This window comes from Gymnogyps californianus, unplaced genomic scaffold (assembly GCF_018139145.2).
Source record: "Gymnogyps californianus isolate 813 unplaced genomic scaffold, ASM1813914v2 HiC_scaffold_36, whole genome shotgun sequence".
NCBI classification, from domain to species: Eukaryota; Metazoa; Chordata; class Aves; order Accipitriformes; family Cathartidae; genus Gymnogyps; species Gymnogyps californianus.
In genome coordinates, this window is record NW_026114246.1 from 715,817 (window position 1) to 741,102 (window position 25,286).

The window sequence follows — 25,286 nt, forward strand, 5'->3', positions numbered from 1 at the left end:
CCAGGGATCCAAAGACAGCTCATCATTAATGGGATGGGATCCATGTGATTAGACAACGCAGGACCAGGTGCCACAGGAGTTATGAGGGGAAATGATCAGGGCAGGGAAAAAAGTACAGGGACGGGATTGAGGCTGTTCCACAGAAAACCAACATAAGCAGCATGACCACATTTTTCAAGAGGGATAAAATACGCATTATCCACAACTAAAATGCACGCTTTCCTAATTCTAACCTTACTTTTCTTGCTTCTTTGTAAGCAAGAACCAGCTGGAGGAGGACCACCAGAAACAGTGTAACCTTCCCATAGCATCTGCTATAATACACCTACTGCAGAAAAGTTCAAGAAGTGATGGCATAAATTCTTCCTTCTCACAACATGGAAACCCTGAAAAGAAAACAAAGCATCTGAGAAGACGCACAAGCTTCTTTGCCAAACCTGGAGAAGTGCTGAAACATCTTTGAGGGGGGTCGGAAGTAATCATCATGCGTTCATGCGTTTGAGTCACGGAAATCTTGTAGGCTTATGAAAATTTAATCAACAGATTTAAAGAGGCTGAACTTGCAAGTATTACAACCTGTAAAACTTGGTATAAAACACTCAAAACACGGAGTTTGGAAACGCTACCAGATTATAACCGTGTTATTGTTCTGGCCGCGAGGCCGGGGTGCCTTTCTCGGGTGAGGGCAGAGGCCGCGGAGGGGAGGGTGAGCAGGGGCACGGCCGGGGTTTGGCTCCCACCCCGCGGCCGGTCGGACGCCAGGGGCCGGGTGGGGAAGGGGTGGGCCAGGCTCATCGATGGAGGTGGCCGCTCTGCGCTCGGCTCTTCCGTCCTGCCTCTCGGCTCTGGATTAGCGAAACTGGCGACGTGGGACGGTCGCCGGCCCGGCCCCCGCGCCCTGCCTCGCCCGCCGGGGTGAAGCCGGGACTCGGAGCCGGCCGCGCCGTAGGGCAGCGGAGCCGGGGGAGCCAGCCGCCGCAGCGTCCCCGCCGGCGGGACGCGGAGGCAGGGGGCAGCCGCGGCGCTCTCCTGCCGCAGCCCCGCCGGCGCGGTGCGGTGAGGGGCGGCGGCACCGCGGCGGCGGGGAGTCCCCGGGGGGCGGTTGGGCGGTGGGGCCATGGCGCTGCGGGCCCGGGCGCTGTACGACTTCAGGTCGGAGAACCCGGGGGAGATCTCGCTGCGGGAGCACGAGGTGCTGAGCCTCTGCAGCGAGCAGGACATCGAGGGCTGGCTGGAGGGCGTCAACAGCCGCGGCGACCGCGGCCTCTTCCCGGCCTCTTACGTGCAGGTGATCCGCGCCCCGGCCGCCGAGCCGCCGCCGCCCGCCCGCTACGCCAACCTCCCCGCCGGCGGCTTCGAGCCGCTGCCGCCCCCCGCCGCCTTCAAGCCGGCGACACAGCAGGCCCCGCCGGCGGCGGCGCCCGAGCCCTTCCCTCTGCCCCCCGCCGCCGGGTACCCCTTCCGGCTGGCGCCCTACGGCGGGTCCTACCAGCCCAGCCAGGGCAGCGATGACGACTGGGACGACGACTGGGACGAAAGCTCCACGGTGGCCGATGAGCCGGGCGCCCTGGGCAGCTCCTACCCCAACTATGAGGCGGCAGGTGACCGGGCCTCTGGCCGCTACTGCCTGTCCACGCGGTCCGAGCTGTCCCTGAGCTCCCACGGTGGCCATCTGGCAGGCCACCTGCACCCACCCGGCAGCAGCGCCAAGAGCTCGGCCACGGTGAGCCGCAACCTCAACCGCTTCTCCACCTTTGTCAAGTCCGGCGGGGAGGCCTTCGTGCTGGGCGAAGCATCAGGCTTTGTGAAAGACGGGGACAAGCTGTGCGTGGTGCTGGGCCCCCAGGGCCCCGAGTGGCAGGAGAACCCCTACCCTTTCCAGTGCTCCATCGAGGACCCCACCAAGCAGACCAAGTTCAAGGGCATGAAGAGCTACATTGCCTACAAGCTGGTGCCCAGCCACACCGGGCAACAAGTGCACCGCCGCTACAAGCACTTTGACTGGCTCTATGGACGCCTGGCCGAGAAGTTCCCCGTCATCTCCGTGCCCCACTTGCCAGAGAAGCAGGCCACTGGCCGCTTTGAGGAGGACTTCATCTCCAAACGTCGCAAAGGCCTGGCCTGGTGGATGGACCACATGTGCAGCCACCCCGTGCTGGCTCAGTGCGATGCCTTCCAGCACTTCCTCACCTGTCCCAGCACAGATGAGAAGGCCTGGAAACAAGGCAAGCGCAAGGCTGAGAAGGACGAGATGGTGGGTGCCAACTTTTTCCTGACCATCAGTGTCCCCACTGGCCCTGGGGCCGGCCTGGACTTACAGGAGGTGGAAAGCCAGGTGGATGGCTTCAAAGCCTTCACGAAGAAGATGGACGAGAGCACCCTGCAGCTTAATCACACGGCCAACGAGTTTGCCCGCAAACAAGTCACTGGTTTCAAGAAGGAATACCAGAAGGTGGGGCACTCCTTTAAGTGCCTCAGTCAGGCGTTTGAGCTGGACCAGCAGGCCTTTTCGGCTGGCCTCAACCAAGCCATAGCCTTCACTGCAGAAGCCTATGACGCCATCGGGGACCTCTTTGCAGATCAGCCCCGGCAGGACCTAGATGCTGTGATAGATTTGTTAGTACTGTATCAGGGGCATTTGGCCAACTTTCCAGACATCATCCATGTCCAGAAAGGTAACACCCTTACGTGTTTTCTGAAATGAAGTTTTATGTATCAGTGGTATGCACACATATAGAGACAAAGGGCTAAATTTGCTCTGCATCTGGCTTGCTGGCCTTGGGTTAAATCTTTCAGTGTTTACTCAGGTAAACTGTTGCTAAAAATACAAAAAACACATCAGTGACAATTTTCATTCTGTGCCAAAGGTCTAGATGTTGTTGGGAATTTTATTGGTCAGAGGTTACTGTGTTTGGCTGTGTATCTCTGAAAGAAACCACATCTGCCTATACTGCTGATACATTAAAGATTAATGGGTTTGTTTACAAACCCTGGAGATCAAGTGGTATGAAAACATCTATTACTCTTTGATGTATGTTAGGTATCTTAAATCTCTGATCTAGTAGATAATAAATATGAAGTAATCTGAAGATGGAGATACTCCAATTGACCACCTTGTTTGAGGTGTGCATGGTGGTGTGTGCATTTTGCAGTGTCAGACAGTCAGATGAGATGTTTAAAGCTGCTGGGGTTTGTCAGTTTGGCCACGCATTAAACTCTCTTGGTGCCTTTGTAAGGATGATGGTCTGCCACTATGTTCTTAGTTGGAGTTGTTCATCCTTTGCCCTTATTATCATAAAAAGATGTTGCTCACCTGTTATCCTTTCATCATCTTTCTAGCTGAAACATGCTTCTGAGGTTCAGGTTGCTGTTTGTATGGAGCTTTGTGATCCATCGGAGAGAAAGAAACTCCAAAAATGAAAGAATCATCTGCTATATAACTAGTGACCCTTGTTCAGATAAATAGAAATTTGTAGCACTATATATGTGTAGATGATTTCCCAGCTGTGAAGTTAATACTATTCATATATTCTTCACCATTGTGAGAAGACTAGCCCATCATTCATTCTTTTTGCTGTTATATATGATCAGGGATGCGTGGGGATTAGAGCTGTAAAAGAGACCAAGAAAACATCACATATGCTGTACAGAAATGGGTGTGTGTAAGTTATCTGAGAAAATGTGTGAGCTTCTTTATTGAAAATTATTTTGGAGATTGATAAGTGGTGTTCTGCACCCCAAGAGGCAGAGCTTGAATTGTCACCCACGATGAATCAGTCTTTTGTGCCCTTATGTGACATTTCCAAGGTTTTTGCATCTGGAACAGTACCTTGAGTTTTACGATAAAAGAGTTGGAAGAGTTTTTTCAACAGATCAAAAAGGCAGGCTTTCGGGAGGTATGCATTATTGCTGGGAAAAACTGAGGAGGCAGAGTTGGTACAAAGTGCACAATTTGTTGCTATTTTAAAAAGTAAGCTTTTCACTAAAATTACATGCATCAAAGTCAGATTTCCATTCTCCTGTCAAATCTTGAAAATTGTGAGTGGAAATTTAAAAAAACAATATTATTTTGAAGAGAAAAGGGAAGTGTGCAATCTAACCTTAGAGGAGTTGTTCTGTTAGCTGCTGTGGCATTGTGTTCTGATAACAACTTTAAAGTATTTTAAATTTGGAGAGAAGGATGACCTTGGTAATGCCTCGTGTTTGGGAGTAGAGGATTTTAAAGTGAGTTGTCAACTAATAATAGGATTATTTGTAAGCTTCTGGAAAAAAACAAAGGGAAAGATTTTTTATTAGGTGGAATAAAACAGCAGATGATATATACTATTTAAATACTATATTCTCAAGCTTTAAGACTATATAGAGTTCTTTGTAATATTTTTGGAGACTTTACTTTGAGGAGAGGATTGGCAATAATAAGATAGGTGCTTGACTCAACCCATATTTCCTTCAACTTGCGTGTCTCTGTCTCTGTTTCCTTTATAGTTCTGTTTAAATTTGCACTTATTGGTTAGGTTTACCATGCTGAACCAGGGAAAGTTCATCTAAATGAGCTTCCACTAGAGCAGTGCATGAGCATGATGTATGTAGAGCTGATTTTGTGCCAGAACACTGTCCTGGAACTGGTTGGAGAAATGTACAGCCGGTCTGCGTGCAGCAGCACCTCTGGGCTAACACTGCCTTCAACACAATATTATCCCTGGTACATACTTGCCATCAGAAAATGGCATGGGCTTGAGATATTGGTCTCTTGAGTGTCCATGTTCATCATAGGAATAGGGTTAGAGCTGGGTTACGTGTTTGTTGTTGTCATTCCCTTTACAAAATAGGCAAACTGGAAGAAAACTGAGGGGAAGATGTTTTTTACCCCCAATATATTGCTGTTTTATTACTTTTAAGAGTTACTTGTAAAAAGGTATAACTTTTCAGTTCCAAATTGTAAACTTCAGATGAAAATATGAACTGTTTGGTGTTCTTACAGCGTAAGAGCTTTCTTTTAAATTTACTAACTGGGATAGTTGTCAGTATTTGAGAATTATTGTCTGTATAGACCAAACAAAAATCACTTGGTGATAATAGATCATCTGAAAAATAGAGTTGATGCGTCTTTGTTTCAGTGTTTTATTTTCTAGTGTACAACTTCTTCGTGCAGTAAAATGACCCCAAAGTGCACTTAGAAGTGGTAGAAACAGCAGGCTGATTGACATATTGCTTACATGGCCATGACTTTAAAAAGATGAACTCTGAAGTTAGGAGTACTTCTCCATTTTTCTTCTACATAGTGCAAATGTATTGTCCACTTGGGATAAAAACTGAAGCCTTTTCTAGACTCCATTTCTATATTACCCTAGACCTGAGAAGGACCAAAAAATAAAGGCTGCTATGCCCAAAACATACCCATATCTGTGGGTAGAATATTAGACTGCCTTGTCCTGTTATGGGTTTGCTCTACTGCAGATAGTTGAACAGCTGCTTAATGTGATTTGGAAGTATGTTTTGTGGTATGGACTGAGAAGTCTGCATGTCTGGGGTTTTTGAATCATTTCTGCAACTTTTCTTCTGCAAAAAGAAGGCCAGAGAATCTCTGAGCCAGAGACAAAATTTTCCCTCCGTTTGGGCTTTATCTTTTCTCCTAGAATTATGAACCAAAGCCATGTAAGCCCCGCTATTGCTTTGTCTGCGTATCAGCAGGAAAATGTGTTAACCATCGTGCTTTTAATTGCTCTGGGGTCCAGGTCTTTCTTCCTCCTGTGTTGAGGACATCATACATGATCTGAAGTATGCAGAAAGGGATTGTCATTTTGGTCACTTGTGTAAAACATGTGGACCAATGGACTGTGGGAATATTTTCAAACTGCTTATTATCTTATTAATATTGTAAGTATTTTATGAAATGGCAATAACTTCAATAGGAGATTTTAAAAGATTCCTCTCCTTTATCTTGTGCACCCAGTGTTTAAGGAATTTTCTGTGAGGGAAGGAAGAGTTGAAGTTCCTGCTCCAGAAGAGACAGAGGAAGGATTTGAACTCTCACATGCCAGTTGAGGACCAGCTTCTGGTTTAGTAGGCTTGAAAACTAAGCTGCACTTTTATCATTTCTTTTGCAGAACTGGTGTATCTTTCAAGAAATACTAGTTTCAGTTGCTTTAATTTTGAGAAGAAAAGCAGCCTCCCATCTTCATTTGTAATGGATAATGCCTTCTTTTCTGTGTTTTTAAGGTCTACTGGTGGAAATTCCCTAGGCATTCTTGGCAAAATAATTCCTAAATATTAATTGCTAGAGCTTCACTCAACTGATGAGATCTTCTGACTTAAATAATCTTCAACATAAATGCTCACTGCAGGCCCATGCAAGTTCAGGTTCAGAAAATTTATGCACATGTGAGAATTTGAGATAGTGTATGCTAGTACTGTAGCTCATGCTGATCTGGCTATCTTGTCTTGATATTTGCTTAGTGAGAGTAGAGAAGTTATGGGGTTTGGGGTTTCTTTCATTCAAGTTTTGTTTGAGGAATTGGCCTCTTGTGATTCCTGAAAGTGGAAGAAATACTGACTAACTTGCTGTTTCATCTCTGCTTTCCAGATTTCTCCTTTCTCTTAACATTATGATGTTAACACTTGATAAACTTTTGGTTATGATTTTTGCAAAACAGATTTGAGAAAGTGGCCTAAATGTTTTCTAAGATATAGGCAGCAATTCCATTTCCTCTGCATGCCAAGATTTAAAAGAATTATTTAAAAAAATATCTGAATGACCCTTTTGCTTCTTGATCACCATTTGTGAAAAGTAAAATAAGGCAAATGGTCTTATTTACCTGAAGCAAACTTAATTCTAGAAATGTCTAAAGAATATTTAAATAATGTTCTGGGAGTGTTTTTAGAATATCTTACAAAATTATAGGCAAAAAAACCATTCCAGCTGGGAATGCATCAAAATTTCAAGCATCGAAAAACCCCAAACAGCACTGAAACCTGGAGCTCTCTATAACATTTTCAGCGAATTATTGGGGGGTGGGGGGTGGGGGGTGGGGTATGTGTGTTCATAAATAAATCAGACTGGTCAAAATTCACACCTAAAATTTTATAACACAATTTAAAAGCAATGTTGTTCTCTCTTGCTTGCTTTCTAGCCTCTTAAATTTGTTGTGCAGACATGTTTTTTCTGTCCCTATTTTTCCTTTATCCACCTTCCCCCCCCCCCCCCCCCCCCATCTCTCAGATACATACACTTTGCATGGGGTTCAACTCAGGTAACTTTACTGTCTAAGAGCTAGGCATGTAATCCTAGCCAGATGACCCTCACAACAGTAAAAAGAGATGGGTACCTACATTTCATCTGTTTAAGGACTTTGATGAAAAAGGATGGATTGCTCTAAGACGACTGTTGTATTTCTTGCCCTCTCAGCTTCCCCATTGCTGTTACAGCAATGATGTAGTGTTGTCTGCTTGCTGCTGAATCACCCAATATTACCTCCCAGTAACCTGAAGGAAACTGAGACTTTTAGATGGCTAAAATATGAAAGAATCTAGAAACTGTATAAAATTATAGCTTCCTTGGTGTATGTAAATCACACAGAGAACAACAATGAGCAAGACTAAAATTGAGCAATGACCTTACTTGAAGAAGATTAAACAGGGAAAAAAAATTTGACTTCTATGTCCTGTCTACCTAAAAGATGCATGGGTCTTCTTAAATATGTTTGGTTTTTCTCTTTTCCTCTCCCTCCCCCATCTCTTCTTACCTTACCTTACCTTCTAAAGGAGCATTCATGCAGTCATGATGTGTTTCTCTTTCCTGTTACCTTTTGGAACCCATTAGCCTGATATCATACAAATTCGATGATGGAGAGATGTTTCATAGCTGATAAAATCCCAGTGATTTTTTTCAAAAACAGCTGGTAGCAGAGGAAGAGTATAACTGTTCCTCCCATGGGAAAGACTGCATGCATTACTGCACACCAGAAAGTCTATCCAGACTGCCCATTTAGTCCCAACAGGCTGGAAAAGTTTTGATCAGAGCTCACACCCATAGATTTGACCAAAGGCAGTACATATTGTCAGCTCTTGTGCTCTTACAGGTACTTGCTCACCGCAGGCATTAAGGCCCTGTCTACTGGGAAAACCTTGTAGATAGCTAGAGAGTAGCAGGACAGTGTAGATATTGAAGAAGTAAAAATTATTTTGTAGAAAAAGAAAGTAATTTTATTTCAAAGACTATGTAATACCTTTTCAGCTTGAAGCTTATGAAGAATCTAGATGGTGAGATGGTTCTCTCTTGCAGCTGAGAGAACTCCAGGTCTTGCTAAAAGGACTTCCATCCAAACAGGGAAGACAAGAATTGGTAGACTGAAAACAGAAAGTAGCTCCCAGAGCTCTTCCAAGTCTTTGTAAACACATTATTAAAAACAAGCTGGCCGATTTTTCTATTTTGCAAGTCACCTTTGAAACAAGGGCATGTTTCAGCCTTTCCAGCATCTTTCCATGACTTCATCGTTAGACTTTGTTTGAACAATTAAAATGTCAAGTTAATGTGTGCAGACTGTATAAACTCATCCAGCTGGTACCTTACTTATTTTAAATTGCCTGGTTCAAATAGCACAGAATTTGAAATTCTAATTTAAAAAAAAATGAAATCACGTTTGGCTTAGCCCCCAAAACATTAGTTTTATCAGCAGATTAGAGCAAACAAATGGCAAATGCTTTCTACACAATCTTGTTTATATCTTTCACAAAGGCCATGAGAATTTAAATTAAAAATAAAAAACCCACTAGTGAAAAGTGAGTTTTGGAGTGGATGTCTCATGAAATCAATAACAGAATAGATAGATACATTTAATCAATCTATTCAGGTCTTGTCAGTGATTGTTCTTGTAGCAGAGCAGGGAGAAGAAATGGTTTCAGCCTTTGTTTTAGGTAGGTACACATCGTGGGTGGACAACTTCCGTAATCATGATGAACTGAACTACCCTCTTTATGCCTACATGCAATTCTTTCATAACAATGTGAAAAGCAGATTCATGCTATGATTCATGCTACATTGCATTTTTGTCCCGTGGTAAAAAGCAATTTGCTATTTATTTTTTTCAGACTTACCATTTTGAATCATTATATGCATGAATAGCTATGCCAGCTAACTGGCAGTATACTGAAGAAAGATCCATTTTCTCAAATATCATGATAATGACACTACATTTTCAAGTTGCTTGCAGTTTTATATAAGTCCAAACTCAAAGGGGCAGATCCCTTCCTACTAAAAAGGCAAACAATTCTCTTCTGCCTTTATAATACTGTAATATTCTCTATATGTTATAATATGTACTATATTGATAATTTAATAAAGCTTTTGTATTTACAATTTTAAATTAATTAATATATAATATAACGATATATAATATATAGCATTTCTTATATATAATATGAATATAGCATTATATTATAATGTTCACGTGTTCTGCTTTTGAATTATATAATATATTTTAATTGGTTACATTAATGATGGTTTACCTTGCATATTTTTTACTGCAACAAGGAGTCTACTTCTTTTTGTCCTTACAGAGATACTGCAGCATTCAGATTTCTGAGAGAGAGCATTTAAAGGACACTAGGGAAAAAGTGGAGCAGTATCTGCATTTCATTTGGATCTTGACTCTTTTCATATGAATTTATGTAAAATCTCTATGCATGTTGTATTTGCTCATCTTAGGACAATAGTGGAGCTAAGCAGATGATGATGGACAAGCAAACATCATAAATTGTGCTCGCTTTTTGCTTCCCTTCAGCCTTACAGAGAACAACATCCAAAAGCAGGTCTTTCATAGCGCCCCGATAAAGTAGGGATGTATGAGTAGGTGGAACCTGCTGTCCTGGTTTTGGCTGGGACAGAGTTAACTCTCTTCTTAGTAGCTGGTACAGTGCTGGGTTTTGGATTTCGTGTGAGAATGATGTTGATAACACTCTGATGTTTTAGTTGTTGCTAAGTAGCACTTATCCTAAGTTAAGGACTTTTCAGTTTCCCATGCTCTGCCAGCAAGCAGGTGTGCAAGAAGCTGGGAGGGAGCATAGCCAGGACAGCTGACCCGAACTAGCCAAAGGGTATTCCATACCATGGAACGTCATGCCCAGTATAGAAACGGGGGAGTTGGCCGGGAGGCGCGGATTGTGGCTCTGGCATCAGTCAGCGGGTGGTGAGCAATTGCATTGTGCATCACTGGTTTTTTTCCTTCCCCCCCCTTCCTTTTTTTGTTATATTCCTTTTCATTACTATTATTATTATATTTCATTATTACTATTGTTAGTATTATATTTTACTTCAATTATTAAACTGTTCTTATCTCAACCCACGAGTTTTACTTTTTTTTCCTTTCCTCCTCCTCACCCCACTGGGAGGGGGAGGGGGAAGCAGCTGCGTGGTGCTTAGTTGCTGACTGGGGTTAAACCACGACAACAGCTGAAACCAGGACAGATGATGTGATAAACGACCGAGTCCTGAAATAATACGTTAATAGGAACTTGGTTTATTAGCGAATAAAGGCAAGCAAACAGCACTGGGTGCGCGGGGAGCCTAGGCTCTACCAACACGCACCCCTACAGACAGCAGCATATAGTGTTTATAGTCTATACTCTTACATATTCAACAGGGTGATGCAATATGCAAATTGTCCTTCGCTTCGTATTAAAATGAGTTTCGCAAGTCCCTTTCACATGCGCCCTGCCTCCTGGTGGTCTTGGGCGAGGGTCTCGGGATGAAGTAAGAGTCTTCCTCAGCGACCTTTATACAGACTTTTAAGGTTGAACTTTTCACCTTCTTATCTCGCGTATGTCTTCTGTCGTTCCTTCTGGTAATCAACCGTCCCCCAACCGGTTTTAAGCTTGTAACACTTAGAAACTTACAACCCCATAGACAAAGGAACTTCTGCAGTTTGCGATTACACAAGCTTCCCCGTCAAGGTCCGCAGTTGCATTAAAACAATGGTGCTTTCACTCAACTATGTCTTCACATCTACATGAACCAATCCTCCCTCTTCTATTCTGTTTTTACTCACACGAATCAAATTCACATTTCTCACAGATGATTACACTGTAATAGACCAACTTAAACTCTGGAAAAACAGAGATTTATGTTAAAAGCCTGTTTGGTGCCACTTTTTAGATGTAAGCTAGTAAGAAGTACTTAAAATCACTGAAAGGTTTCATCTTGGTACTTCTGCAAATTGCGATTGCTTAAATTTTCAAGTGTCCACCCTGAAAAGCATGACCGGCTTTTCAAGGGGCAAACGTACTGCATTTCTAGCAACCAGCCTAGTTTTAAGTTTCACTCCTTTCTGTAGCCCCAGTCTGCAGCATCAGCTGAAGCCGTACCAAAGAAAAACTCCTTAAATGGTACATATGAGTGCTGAAAAGCACAGACTGTCTTAGAATTGGGCAAAACCAGCATTACCTAGTGTTTACCTCTCAGGCTGTGGTGCAAAATGCTATGTTTGTGATAATGAACAGCAATATACACAATTTAGCTGGATTTTAAAATCAAATTATTCCTGACAGGCCTCCTTTCAGACATCACTGTAGGTACCTGTAAGTCAGAACTACTCATGAACACAGTTTAAACATGCTGTAGTGGCTGAAATAAGGTCGTTTGTTTGCTGAAAACACTGTCTGCGTACAATACATCTAAAGATACTTTAGTTTTAAAGTCACTGCATTCAAGATTTGAATGGAAAACTTCCATCCGATTTTGCATAATTTTTACATGCGGTTACCTAGCAGTATGGGCTTTTTTTGTTTTGTTAATGGGGTTATGCGTGGCAGTAGGTGCAATAGACAGGTAATTCTGTAGCATTTATTTCATTTATTTTGCCATCTTGCTCTCACCTCCTATTATCAACTATTTCAAGGGCAAACTATGGCTTGTTGCTTGCATAGCAGTGTGGTGTAACATGGCCCAGTGAAACATTCGTACTGGAGATGCTGCACACCAAAACTTGTAGATTCCTCTGGGGGACTCTAGAGTTGAAATGCACATTGCCAATGTGATAATTTAAATATTTTTCAGTAGCATGAGCATTTTGGAACATGCACAGGTATGATTACAGTCCTTGTAGATCTGGATAAATAAATTGGCCGTGTATGCTCTTCCTATGTGTGTGTACACCAACTTGCAGATGTATGCACAATGAGTCTAATCAGGTCTTAAATATGGCATTATTAAAAAAAAAAGATTAGTTGGACATGTATCGTGTCCATTAACACTGGTAGCTCTTTAAAATTGAGTGACATTTGACATTGCATTCTAACACCATCATTAATCAGTTATATATTAATTAAATCAATGTAGATGTTAAAACCACCAGATGAGATTAAAATTAATCAAATTTCTGAAATCTCTAGCAAAGACTGTTTTATTTTTGTATGATCTCTGAATTGTGCAGATTAGAAGGTGATTTCATTTTGAACTGAAGAATGCATCTCTGGGTGATAGCTTTCAATGAGCTTTGCAACTGGGTAACTGGAAGAACAAATAATTCTGTCTAACATTAATAATCCTGCAGTCAGTCAATAACCTAGATGTTAGCAGAGTACTGTAATTTATGAGCCTAGATTTATAGGATAGTAGTATTTGTCCTGGTTTCGGCTGGGATAGAGTTAATTTTCTTCCTAGTAGCTGGTATAGTGCTGTGTTTTGGATTTAGTAGGAAAATAATGTTGATAAAACACTGATGTCTTTAGTTGTTGCTAAGTAGTGTTTATACTAAGTCAAGGATTTTTCAGCTTCTCATGCCCAGCCAGCAAGAAGGCTGGAGGGGGCACAAGAAGTTGGGAGGGGACACAGCCAGGACAGCTGACCCAAACTGGCCAAAGGGCTATTCCATACCATATGACATCATGCCCAGTATATAAACTGGGGGAGTTGGCTGGGAGGGGTGGATTGCTGCTCGGGAACTAACTGGGCATCGGTCGGCGAGTGGTGAGCAATTGCATTGTGCATCACTTGTTTTGTATATTCTAATTCTTTTAGTATTACTATTGTCATATTATTATTATCATTATCATTGTTTTTCCTTCCTTTCTGTCCTATTAAACTGTCTTTATCTCAACCCACGAGTTTTACTTTTTTTCGATTCTCTCCCTCATCCCACTGGGTGGGGGGAGTGAGCAAGCGGCTGCGTGGTGCTTAGTTGCTGGCTGGGGTTAAACCACGACAGTATTTTATTCTGGGGGTTTTTTTGAGCAATGGGCAACGAAACAATAAAAAATATACCTCACTTTTTAACTGTTGTTAGGCTGCAGATTCTAAAAGCATTATAGCCATTTTCACATATCTATACACCCACCCCCCCATAATACTAAATAATTAAAATTTGATATATTTTATTTTTATATTTCTAACTTTCATTATGGAAAATAGAACTTTTTAAAAATAGTTTTCCACCATCAAGAAGCATATCATCTTTGAATTAGAAAGCCTGGTTTTGAAAACTCTATTGTGTTGGCACTTTCAGAAAAAAACAAGTGACTTCATCATTTTGCCTTTGATGTTGAAGATCACTTGCTTTTTTCTGTTTAAAACTGTAAAACCAGATTTTAAAGTAGCGAGTCATTCCTACGTTAGTTACTGTAATGCTACTTTTTCCCTGTGACATTTCTTTTATACAGTTAAGTCTCTACTGGAGAAGTCTTCTGTTTTTAATTTCAGGCAAATTCCCATTATGCTGCTTTCCATTCTAAATCATGGCCAGAAAATGTAAAGAATTTGCAGAATCTTAACTTAATGTAGGCTTCTTTTGTTAATCTGTGCTCAAAGCATTCTTAAGCAAATAATCTGTCAACATAGTAAAATCTCTCTTCTACTACATTGAGAGAGGGAAGTTTGGGGGCTTTTTTCAGAGTAGGATTTCATGCTGTGTGTAATCTCATGTGATGCTTCTGCAACTTCCCTTGTGTTGGAGCTAATGATTTGATTGTGTAGCCCTGGGCTGAGTTGGATCAAATAGCTAAGCCATTGATAAAACTAAGCCACCATCTCCCTCCCCTCCAGGCCAAATGCATTTTTTTAATTGGATTAGTCATTTGAGTCATCCTGTAACATCTTTGCTAGATCTGTTGTAAGTGGGACAGCCATGTAGACAGACAGGCTTGTTCTGGCAGCAGTCTGCTGGATTAGAGATAATGTTGTTTCTTCCACAGTTTTTTATTTCAGAAGGAGGGTAAATAAAAAATGTGCTATATGCACATGGGCTACCCAGGGCTTGCCTTTTCAAATCTTTAAGCAAAGAGCTGTAGTTAAATAATCTCATCATTAGGTTCTTTGGTAAGGAAAAAGTAAATTTATTTCATTTTCTGCTTTTGCATCCTTTTATGAAAGCCACTAAAAGCAACATAATGACTATATTGTTTTCTCCCTTCTTTTCAGAGATGGTGTCTCATATTAGAGACAGTGTCTTGTAATAAAAGTAAAGCAAAGGGAGTTGTTATACTCATTCAAAGCTCTCCCTTCAATAGCGAGTAGCCTGCTTTGAAGGTCACATCATGCCTACTGTTAGGCCGTTTAATATGATGGGCAACTGAATGGTGTGGAAATGTAAGTTGGTTTACTTTCTAGTAAGTAATGTACCAAATTTTATTTTGTAGCTTGCTGACAGTAGAAAGATGAAAAATTGTTTATTGCACAGGTCATTTTATTTGCACAAGATTTCTCAGGTACAACTGCTGAAAGATTTTCTTTGTCAAGCTTGGGAGTTTCTTTAAGGAGCATAGTGTTTTCTGATCCTAGCTGTCCTTCCCCGTGAGGGAGCCATCTCTCAGAGGAGCCTTTGAACTTTGACACAAGGTCTTGGGGGAGGCTGTCGCACCAAAGCTTGTTGGCCAGGGGACTTCTCAAAGGTGGCGGTCAGGAATCTGGCACTCTTTGGTTTTGCCACAGTTACCACTGATGTCAAGGCTGGAACGATCACTCTCCTCAGGTTTTTTTCCATTCTGCCATTTTTATGGCTATTGTTTTTTTCAGTATCATTTACGAATAGGATTTACAAATAGAATAAGTATGGATTTGTGCTTGGAGCAGCTGGTGGCCAGATGCCACGTTTCCGTCCCTTGGAACGGTTACTGCTTCTCACCTGCAGCATGACTAGTGGCCCCGGCGGTGTGCCAGCCTGCGCTCGCCTCCCTCCCAGCAGTGCCAAAGCTGGCCAGGGAAAGGCAAAGAGCCATCATGTGAGGAGCTGCACATATTGTTGGGCTGGCACCCAGCTCACTGCTTCACTCTCCCTCCCTTCCCCAGCTCCATTAAAAATATATTTCAGAAAATAACGTTCTTTGTAATATATGAAGGAGAACCACAAGACTAACTTTTTTTGTCTCCTGTGTCTTCTTTCATTCCCTTTGCAGTTGTTTTGCAATAATTCTTTAACTCAAGGTATAAAGTAGAGTAACAAGAACATGGGTATTTGCTGAAAGAAAGAGTGTTGTATTAATCATAACTGACATACATGTAAACTGTTATCTCACTACTAGTGAAAGAAATCTATATTTGCTCTGTTTTAGCATAATTAATCACTAAAGTGAAAGAAATATTTGAATAACTGCAGTGATAAAGGCATTACAATTATACAGGATCTAAAAAATTAACATGTTGGCTCCTATAAGCTGGGTGAGTTTTTAAGTTCAGTATTTTGGACTGAGATACTGAAGACTGATATATTGGTGACTTAATGGATGATACACATTCCTGAGAGTGACTGGCTGTGAATTGCAGACCTCCCTGACTTCAACAGATACTTAGTGCTGCATTCTAGCAATGTTGAGCTGATGCTTCTTTGTGTTCCATCCCATATGCAATATTACTGTATGCAGTTAAATCATTGCTGCTACAGCAGTTTCTTAGATATTTTTCAGAAAAGAGTGATACAGTTATGAAGCATATCATTAATTACTGCTTGTGTTTTTTAAGAATCAAGCAAGCCTAGCTGTGGAACAGATGTCCACTGTACTAAGCACTGTGCAGATAAAGAGCAAAAAAGGGCTCCTGCCCTAAAGAATTCCCTTTCTCTAGGCTTGTCTTTATTTGGATTAGTAACTAAAGACACAGCTGAAGTTTTGCTCCTGACTGCTGTATGCAAAACTCCAAAGCTGATGTTCAGGTACTTTGGGGAGAGATGGAGATGGGACAGTGGGAAGATGTTACACTCTTCTTCAGCTTCTGATCACCTGTGCTGGCAGGTGCGGGGGAGACCTAGCTTCAAGTGAGACAAAGGAGTTGAGTGAAGAGCAGTCTTGACTACAGTCTTCATGAGCTGAGCCCTGAAACTTTTTCCTTCTGGTTACATTGCAGGCAGCAACTTGGGCTTATGTCATGTACGCTAAGCATGAAGAACCAGTGTAGGGCTGGCTGCTGGTAGGCTGATCATACCAGATCAGCTTGGAGACACATATGCATCAGCATGGGTTTACATGTATATATGCATATGTATAGTGTGTGGAGGGAAGTAAGTACAAGCTCAAGTACGGATTCAAACCCATCCTTAGTTGACTGTTCACACAATATCAAAGCATTTATTAGTGTAAAAAACTGCAGGTGATAGGAAAATATATTGCTTGACCCAAACCTGAGTGCTCTCAGGTTCAGGAATTTTTTTAATTTAATTTTCCTGAATGTATTTGCATTTTCCTGCCTCACTGCAATCTCATGTTTGCATGTCCAGCTTACTGACTCAATGCACTTCTCTTTTTTCCTGATAACTCCTCAGCACCTATTTAAGTTGCTGTTTGTATTGTGTGTTTCACAACTTGGAAGTATTTATTTCTAGCAGGAATTTTACCTTGTCCCTGTCTTCTTGGCTGCTAGCACATTACTATAAATGTCCCTTGTTAAATGTGTTTATATCATCTTGTGTTGTCTAATCTCATACTTCAAAACAAGTACTGAAACCTATGAGTTTCTCTTAAACCCTTAGCAGCGTTCAGTGAGCACCACTGTCTGTTTAACATCAGGCTTTGGGCAATGAAAAACAGCATTCACATCTGCTTTTCCCCACCTTTAAGAACAGAAATAGATGTAGCACAGCTTTTTGCAGCATCTTTGATCCAGGCCCTCTTCACTGTTTGAAAGCTAGTCCTGATCACTGGAACATGATCTCCTGACAGAAAGTCTTTTCATCGGACCAGAAGCTTTAAATGTATGGGCAAGTCTTTACAGAATCTGTAGAGCTGGAGCTAAAAAAAAAAAAAAAAAAAAAAAATTTTTTTTATGTGTTCCATCCCTCTGGGAACAGTGCATTGGCAGATATTTATCCCAGATGTGCATTCAGCAGGAGGTTTCCTTGAGCTAATATGCATTAGGAAGGTGACTCCTGTTTCTTTTCCCTAAAATGTGTTAGCCTTTTCTAGGGCTGCCATAATTCTGCTTTTGTTTTTAAATGTATCTTGCTTTTTTGGATTGTCCAAACCAATACTTGATGTTCACATCTTTAAATTCAGAAACTAGGAGATGCTTCTGCGGGTGTACTTAGACCAGAGGGGGCTTGCTCAGCCTCAACAGCCTGCAAGAGCAGCAGCAGGAGCTGGAAGGTGCTGGATTAGGTGCTGAGGGTGATGGATAGATTAGTGAGGATGGGGGAGGGGGGGTGTTCATGGTGTACGGCCTGGGGTGAGACCAGTTAGGAGTTGCGGGCTGGGAGGCATTAGGGGTTACCACAGGCCCTGTCCTCCACTCAGGCATCTCTGAACAAGACCCTTGTTTTCAAGCAGGGATGCACACAAGGGGCTGCTCTCTTCTCCTCTCTTCCCTCACCCTGTCCTCCTCCCCCCTTTCACCATTAGAAACCTGCGTGGATCGTTGCACCCTTGACATCAATGAATCTCTGCTCCGGCTCAGAGTTTTGCTCATGTAGATTCAAATACAAGGGCTGTAGGCTATGGAGAAGTGTTTTGAGAAAATTTGAGATGAAATGTGGTATGTTATTGTTAGTAATGCCATTTGCAAAGCTGTGCAAACTAAAAACACTTTTTTCTAAGATTTACTAGTCTTGCAAACTTCAGTAGATACTGAACAAATTAAAAATGACATTTTAGAACAAATGATCATTTACTTTTTAAAATAAAGCACATCATTGGCTTTTTTTATGTGTGCTTTGGGAGGGTTCTTTGATTGTCCTAAAATAAGCTAAATTTTTCCCTCTATTAAGTTATTTTAAGGTTAATTGTTTCACTAATAACTCAACACTTCATTTAGAGGCACTTCAAAAAAACAAGCAAGTTTGTGCTTAAGCATATGTATAAGCTCTTGTCATACATTGCTGACCTCCAGTTGTAGTCTGCCTAGGTTTTAAAGGAAATTCCAGTATAGGACCAGTATGAATCTATATGCATTAAGAGAGCAGTATTAATGGCTGCAAGTTTTCCCCTTGGAATCCTTTCCCTAATTATAAATTTTTTTTTTAAATGGCAAAAAATGCATAATGCATAATATGACTAGTCTGGAGGGGTTTAGTGTTTGGTAATGTATGTTTTTTATTGATGTAAAATAATTTGAAGATTATACATGCTCCAGAACTTAGTTATGCTTTCAGCTGCTTATGCTGTAAATTTCAGTATTTTTCTTCCAATTTGGTCATTCTAGAAATAACATCTAAAGCTGTTTCGTACGTGTCGTGGTTTAACCTCAGCCGGCAACTAAGCACCATGCAGCTGCTCGCTCACTCCCCCCACCCAGTGGGATGGGGGAGAGAATCAAAAAAAGTAAAACTCATGGGTTGAGATAAAGACAGTTTAATAGGACAGAAAGGAAGAAAATAATAATAATGATAATAAAAAAAAAAGAATTAGACTATACAAAGCAAGTGATGCACAATGCAATTGCTCACCACTCGCCGACCAATGCCCAGTTAGTTCCCGAGCAGCGATCTGCCCCTCCCAGCCAACTCCCCCCAGTTTATATACTGGGCATGAGGTCATATGGTATGGAATATCCCTTTGGCTAGTTTGGGTCAGCTGTCCTGGCGGTGTCCCCTCCCAGCTTCTTGTGCCCCTCCAGCCTTCTTGCTGGCTGGGCATGAGAAGCTGAAAAATCCTTGACTTAGTATAAACACTACTTAGCTACAACTAAAAACATCAGTGTGTTATCAACATTCTTTTCCTACTAAATCCAAAACACAGCACTATACCAGCTACTAGGAAGAAAATTAACTCTATCCCAGCCGAAACCAGGACACCACATCACAACTGAAGAGTTGTCATGTTTATTTAACCAGCTCCATCTGGCTTCCAGTAAGTCCCAAATTTCAGTTTTTCACAGCCTTGCATGGATTCCTGCTATGCCAACAGAACGCAGAGAAAATTTTTGCTAAGCTCAGTTTTGTTTGTTGAAAGAAGTGTCCTTTTTGCAGAAGAGAGGATTAAATATTTTTCAGATTGTACCCTACCTCGCAGATTCCTCACTCCTTGAAGGAGAAAATCCAGATCTTCTGGCACGGTCCTGCTGCTGGCACCACTGTGTGTGGAAAAGGTTTTTCGGTGGTGTTTTTTTGGGCTAGGCTGGAGATGATGAGGTCAATCAGCTGTAGCAGCTGGTGCCAAGCTTTTAGCCACCACGCCAGTGGGCTGTGGGGACCGGGAAGGTGTGGAGCCAGGCCCTGCCACCACTTCGCAGCCCCCAGGGAGAGTCACTGCTCTTGGCCTCCGGGCAGTTCTTCCGGGTTCAGAGCGTGGCCTCTGCCACTCAAATATCAGCATCCTCGGCCATGCAGTCTTCAGTCTACACTAACCTTGTTAATAACTTCCCTGCCACAGTTTGAAAAAGAAAAGGAAAATCTTCTGTATGGTCTTTCTGCAAGTATGTCACACCAGAGGGGAATTTATTATGCTTGCGACTCAGAGCTCGTACCAGGACTGCAGACAGGAGATGCCATGTAGAGCGCAGCCTAAATGCAAATTAAGGAGAAAAATATGATTTTAAGAGTAGAGAAGTACTGATAACAGAGGAAATATTTTCCGAGTATTTCCTATTAAAAACACCCTCCGACCCAGTTAACAAGTTGTTGTTAGAAGTTGAATGGAGAAAAATCACACATGCTTCTCTGATTTTAGGAATTCCAGATCTTATTTATAATGCAAGGCACAACCCCCATTACATTTCAAAAATGCAACAAACTCTTTTTTCCCCAAGTCTGCCAAATCATATGGTATTTTAACTTGCCTGTAGTAAGAGCATACCTTGACCCTCCATTCTACCTGACTGCCTGGTGAGGGGTTGGAGATGGGCAGGGGATGAGCCACAGCAGGCAGGGGAATGTGAGAAGAGGGAATGAAATGCAGTGAGCAGCGGCCGTGCTGCCCAGTTCCCTCCCAACTCGCTGCCCATAGAGCAAACCCAGACACTGCGGTGCACAAAGTCATGTTCCAAATCTGAATTGCAGAGATGTGTCAGGGTGCTGGGGGAAGGCGTATTCGAAATGGTGTATTAAACAGGCACAGGAAGGAAAGGACGGAAGATAATATTACTGCTGATGAACTGCATTTTTACAGTTTAATGGTGTTTACTACATGTGTGGATTCAGGCTGACAAGAAGACAAACCTGCTTCCTCAGCAGATAGAGTGGAGGTTGTCCTCCTGAAAGATATAGGCAGAGAGGTTTCTCTGTTAGCTTGCTGGCTAGTGTCACTGTAGGGAGTACAGAAAAGCATTTCTTCAAGGCAATGTATAGGGAGTCCTGTCAGTGAACTGTAGTCATTTGTATGGTGTATTGGGTTTGCGTGGCAAGGTTTTGGTAGCATGGGGGCTACAGGGGTGGCTTCTGTGAGAAGATGCCAGAAGCTTCCCCTATGTCCGATAGAGCCAAAGCCAGCCAGCTCCAAGATGGACCCGCTGCTGGCCAAGGCTGAGCCAAACAGCGACAGTGGTAGCACCTCTGTGATAACATATTTAAGAAGGGGGAAAAGTTGCTGCGCAACAGCAGCCAGAAGAGAGGAGTGAGAAGATGTGAGAGAAACAACTCCGCAGACACCAAGGTCAGGGAAGAAGGAGGGGGAGGAGGTGCTCCAGGCACCGGAGCAGAGATTCCCCTGCAGCCCATGGTGAAGACCATGGTGAGGCAGGCTGTCCCCCTGCAGCCCATGGAGGTTAACGGTGGAGCAGATATCCACCTGCAGCCCGTGGAGGACCCCATGCCAGAGCAGGTGGATGCCCGAAGGAGGCTGTGACCCCGTGGGGGACCCATGCTGGAGCAGTCTTTTCCTGAAGGACTGCACCCTGTGGAAGGGACCCACACTGGAGCAGTTCGTGAAGAACTGTAGCCCGTGGGAAGGACTCACATTGGAGAAGTTCGTGAAGGACTGTCTCCCGTGGGAGGGACCCCACGCTGGAGCAGGGGAAGAGTGTGAGGAGTCCTTCCCCTGAGGAGGAAGGAGCAGCAGAAACAACGTGTGATGAACTGACCGAAACCCCCATTCCTCGTCCCCCTGTGCTGCTCAGGGGGAGGAGGTAGAAAGTTCGGGAGTAAAGTTAAGCCCGGGAAGAAGGGAGGGGTGGGGGGAAGGTGTTTTAAGATTTGGTTTTATTTCTCATTATCCTACTCTGATTTTGATTGGCAATAAATTAAATTAATTTCCCCAAGTCAAGTCTGTTTTGCCCGTGACGGTAACTGGTGAGTGATCTCCCTGTCCTTATCTCGACCCACGAGCCTTTCGTTTTATTTTCTCTCCCCTGTCCAGTTGAGGAGGGGGAGTGATAGAGCGGCTTTGGTGGGCACCTGGCATCCAGCCAGGGTCAACCCACCACATATGGTAAGAAGTGTAATATGAAAGGAGAGAGTTAGTCAAGACATTGCAAATAGTTGAAGGAACAAGTAACTTGTGTGATTATAAAGGTTGTGAAAAATGCCATATCACTAACGTTTTGTGAGAAGATAAAAGCTTTATTGGTCTGACTGGTTTTAGTTATATGAATAAAATATGTATATAATATTTAAGGCAAAGAAGTTGCTCTTATGGGAAATTGAGACATGAACATAAACATCTAAGACGCATCTTAGTATTCTGTGTCACTATATGAGTCTGCTTTGGGTGAATCTGATTTGGGTGATATTTTGTTTTTGTAGGATGTGTGTGCTTTAATTAGCTATTTGGAGGAGGAGGACTGTCAGTTCTTTTGCTCTGTGTTTCTTCTAGCTCTTACAAGATTGTGTTAGCTCTACCTGGATGTCTACAACTTTGAAATAAACTTTTAGATTCTCTAGTACTCAATAATTAATTTTTGGGTATCATCTGTAGTGTAAAAGCAGAATGGTGTATTGGCAAGATTTTGTTTATTTGGATCTCCTTTTGATGTTTCACAAAGATTGTGAAAAATTGTGATGTTTCACAAAGTCTGATTTCTGAATGAGGCTATTTTTCTGGTGTTTATGTAGGCTTAAATTGATCTGACTAGTTTTGTAGTGCTTTCATTTTTTTCCACTGCTGGTATATTTATCAGATATTCTCTGAAGGACACCGTCTGATTTTTAAGATTGTGAAATAGGCATGTTTTACTAACTTTTGCAAGCTAGAGCCTTAAAAAAAATTGTTTTTTTTAAACAAGATTCACTGTTCTGTGATTTTTGATCTTAAAAAGCTTTTTTTTTCCTTTTCATTCATATATTTATATGCATGCATATAAATACATTTAGAATGAGCCTTCTATGAATCCTTGTTGTTATTAAATCACTTGTTAAAGTACAGTAGTTGAGTCTACATTGTCCTCACAGTTCAACTATTTTGTTTTGTTCTTTACACAGGAGCCCTTACCAAAGTAAAGGAGAGTAAGCGACATGTGGAAGAGGGGAAGATGGAGCTCCAAAAAGCTGAGGGCATTCAAGAACGCTGTAACATTATTTCTTTTGCGACTCTAGCAGAAATTAATCATTTCCACAAAATTCGTGTGAGAGACTTTAAATCACAGATGCAGCATTTCTTACAACAGCAAATACTCTTTTTTCAAAAAGTGACACAAAAGCTAGAAGAAGCTCTTCACAAGTATGACAGTGTTTAATCTCTGAACTTTGATTGGTGGACTTTCCTCAGTATGAATGTGACTCAAGCAGCAGAGCAAACATTGCTGCTGCTGAAGAACTGTTGCTAGTGGTAGATGGTGGTACAAGGATGGTTTTGTGTTCACCTGGAATCCTGATTTAATTTCTGATTATGTAGAAAAGAAACAGTTATAGGGCTATGTAGTAGAAACAGTACCACGCATTGTAACTAAGTTATACTGTGTATGCCTACACTACCATTGTAACTTTTTTGAAATAATGACTATACTATTTGCCTTATTGCTTTTTGAAATATGGTATTTTAGTGCATACTTTGTAGACCTCAAAACCTTTTGGATCTTTAAGGAAGTTGGCTAGATAAAAGCCTGCTTCAGATACCTTTTTACTTTCCTAGATTTGGATTTCCTAAATTCAAACGATTCTCTGTTTACAGACTCCTAATAGAGCAGCCATGTGATTCTGTGCCTTTAGACTCTATTTTTCCTTTTCTAGTAAGTCACATTTTTATGATTGAATGAATGAAGGGTTGATGCCTATAACAGGAACTGATTATGAAACCTCACATATTGACTGGAAAAAAATCAGCTAGCTACCATCCAGTTTGCACAGCAAGTACTGTCTTATGACAAATGTTGTCTCAAAAAGGAGAACTTAAATCTATTCACACTTGCCCTGAAAATGGAGACTACTTGTTACATGTACTAGGATGTTAAGCACATATACAAAAATACACCACTAAATCCCCTTTCCGAAATGAATATTACAGTGAGGGGGTTTTTTTTAGTATAAAACATTACTGAGTGGAAATTTGAAGAGCTAGCCTAATAAAAATTATGTTTATCAAGGGGATATGAATGCAAGCTGTGTGGCTAGAACATTTTTTAAGTTTGAAATGATCTGCTCATTGTTCATTGCTGATTCAGTTTATCTTCAGACTTGCATCTACATTGCCAGTTGTCTGAGTTGAGACTCCACTGTGATTCATTAGTTTACTAAGTTACAAATTTTCAGGGATGTTCAGTAATATAAATGATCTGAAATAAGTCTTGGCTGAACTGACTTGGAAACCAGGTTGCATTTCTATGTTTATAACACAAGAATTAACAGTTGTCTTAATTTTTGTATAAATATTTTTGACAAGCAGGGTGCATTTATATATACATAAACACTATCTTTTAAAGAGTTTTCTGGCTTATTTCCCTTGAATTAAGTCTGAAGTCTGTGTTTAGAACCTATTGGTTTCCTTCTTATAGGTCAGTATGAAAGAAGGTTTTTATTTATCCTACCTTTTTTCTCCTAAACAAAAATAACAAAACCTTCCAAGGAAGCAAAATGTTTACTTTTTTTGTTTTAATTAAATTAATCAAAGATAGCTTAAACAAATGAAAGCCTGGAAAAGGAAGTTAAGCAATAGTTACATTTAAGTACAAACCATTCCTCACCTATGCAGCAGAAATGTACAGTTTTTTCGCTCGATCATGTGAATTTCTGTAGTTTAACCCCACACCTCTGTTTTAGAGGAATAAATGTAAGAATGTAGTTTTGGTTTTAAGATTCATCCCCAGATGCTTGGAGATTGCTATTTTGAGCACATTGCATTCGGCAGTGCTGCTAGTATGTACCCAAAGAAGTAAAATACAGAATAACGAAGAGGAAAAAATCAGTATGTGTAAAAGAAAGGACAATCAGTGAGGAAAGACTCCATTTCCAGGCTACTAAAAGAGTGCTGCAAACAACAAGGTTGACCATAATATAAGGACCATAGTCATAGGGCTGACTTGCTCTTTATCTTCTTCATGGTGTCTCGTTCTACATTCAAAACTCACCACTTCCCATAATAGCTCTTCCCAGCAGTACTCCAGCTTCCCATATGTTGTTTAATTACATGAGATATAGGGATGAGCTAGGTTTGAGCTGAGTTCCATGGCCTGTGTTTGCTTAAGCCAGATACTGTCTTATTAAATGTCTTTGCAGTAATTAGATCAGACTACAATCAAATTAATTCTACGTGGAGGTATTAAGACCTGTTCAGAAATTGATCTTATTCCAGTTGAAGTATTCTAGGAGGTTAGTATTAATGACATGTACGTGTCCAGGGGGAAATTAAGCTGTAGTATATATACATACAACATTATCAGATAGGTACAGTTTTCCCAAATAAACTGTCATGGCCTTCACCTTTCTCATTTGTGAATTTTTGGGGCGGGGGGAGAGTGGGGGTGCTAACTGGTTAAACTTGATGTACCAAAAAAACTTGACTGGAATACTGGA

At 41.6% G+C, this 25,286-nt stretch overlaps 1 protein-coding gene across 3 annotated transcripts; it reads left to right on the plus strand.

Annotated features, from left to right (window-relative positions):
* The first annotated feature begins 1,117 nt into the window (after nucleotides 1-1,117).
* Nucleotides 1,118-23,331, plus strand: LOC127028605 (sorting nexin-18-like). 3 transcript variants are annotated; one of them, XM_050914328.1, is made up of 4 exons: nucleotides 1,118-1,597; nucleotides 1,646-2,410; nucleotides 2,633-2,675; nucleotides 22,761-23,331. In XM_050914328.1, the coding sequence occupies exons 1-4, from the start codon at nucleotides 1,118-1,120 to the stop codon at nucleotides 23,012-23,014; spliced, it is 1,542 nt and encodes a 513-aa protein (XP_050770285.1). In that variant the 3' UTR covers nucleotides 23,015-23,331. The 3 variants fall into 3 exon arrangements, with proteins under 3 accessions (XP_050770285.1, XP_050770284.1, XP_050770283.1); XM_050914327.1 differs by having other exon boundaries at nucleotides 1,646-2,675; XM_050914326.1 differs by having other exon boundaries at nucleotides 1,118-2,675.
* The last annotated feature ends 1,955 nt before the right edge of the window (nucleotides 23,332-25,286 follow it).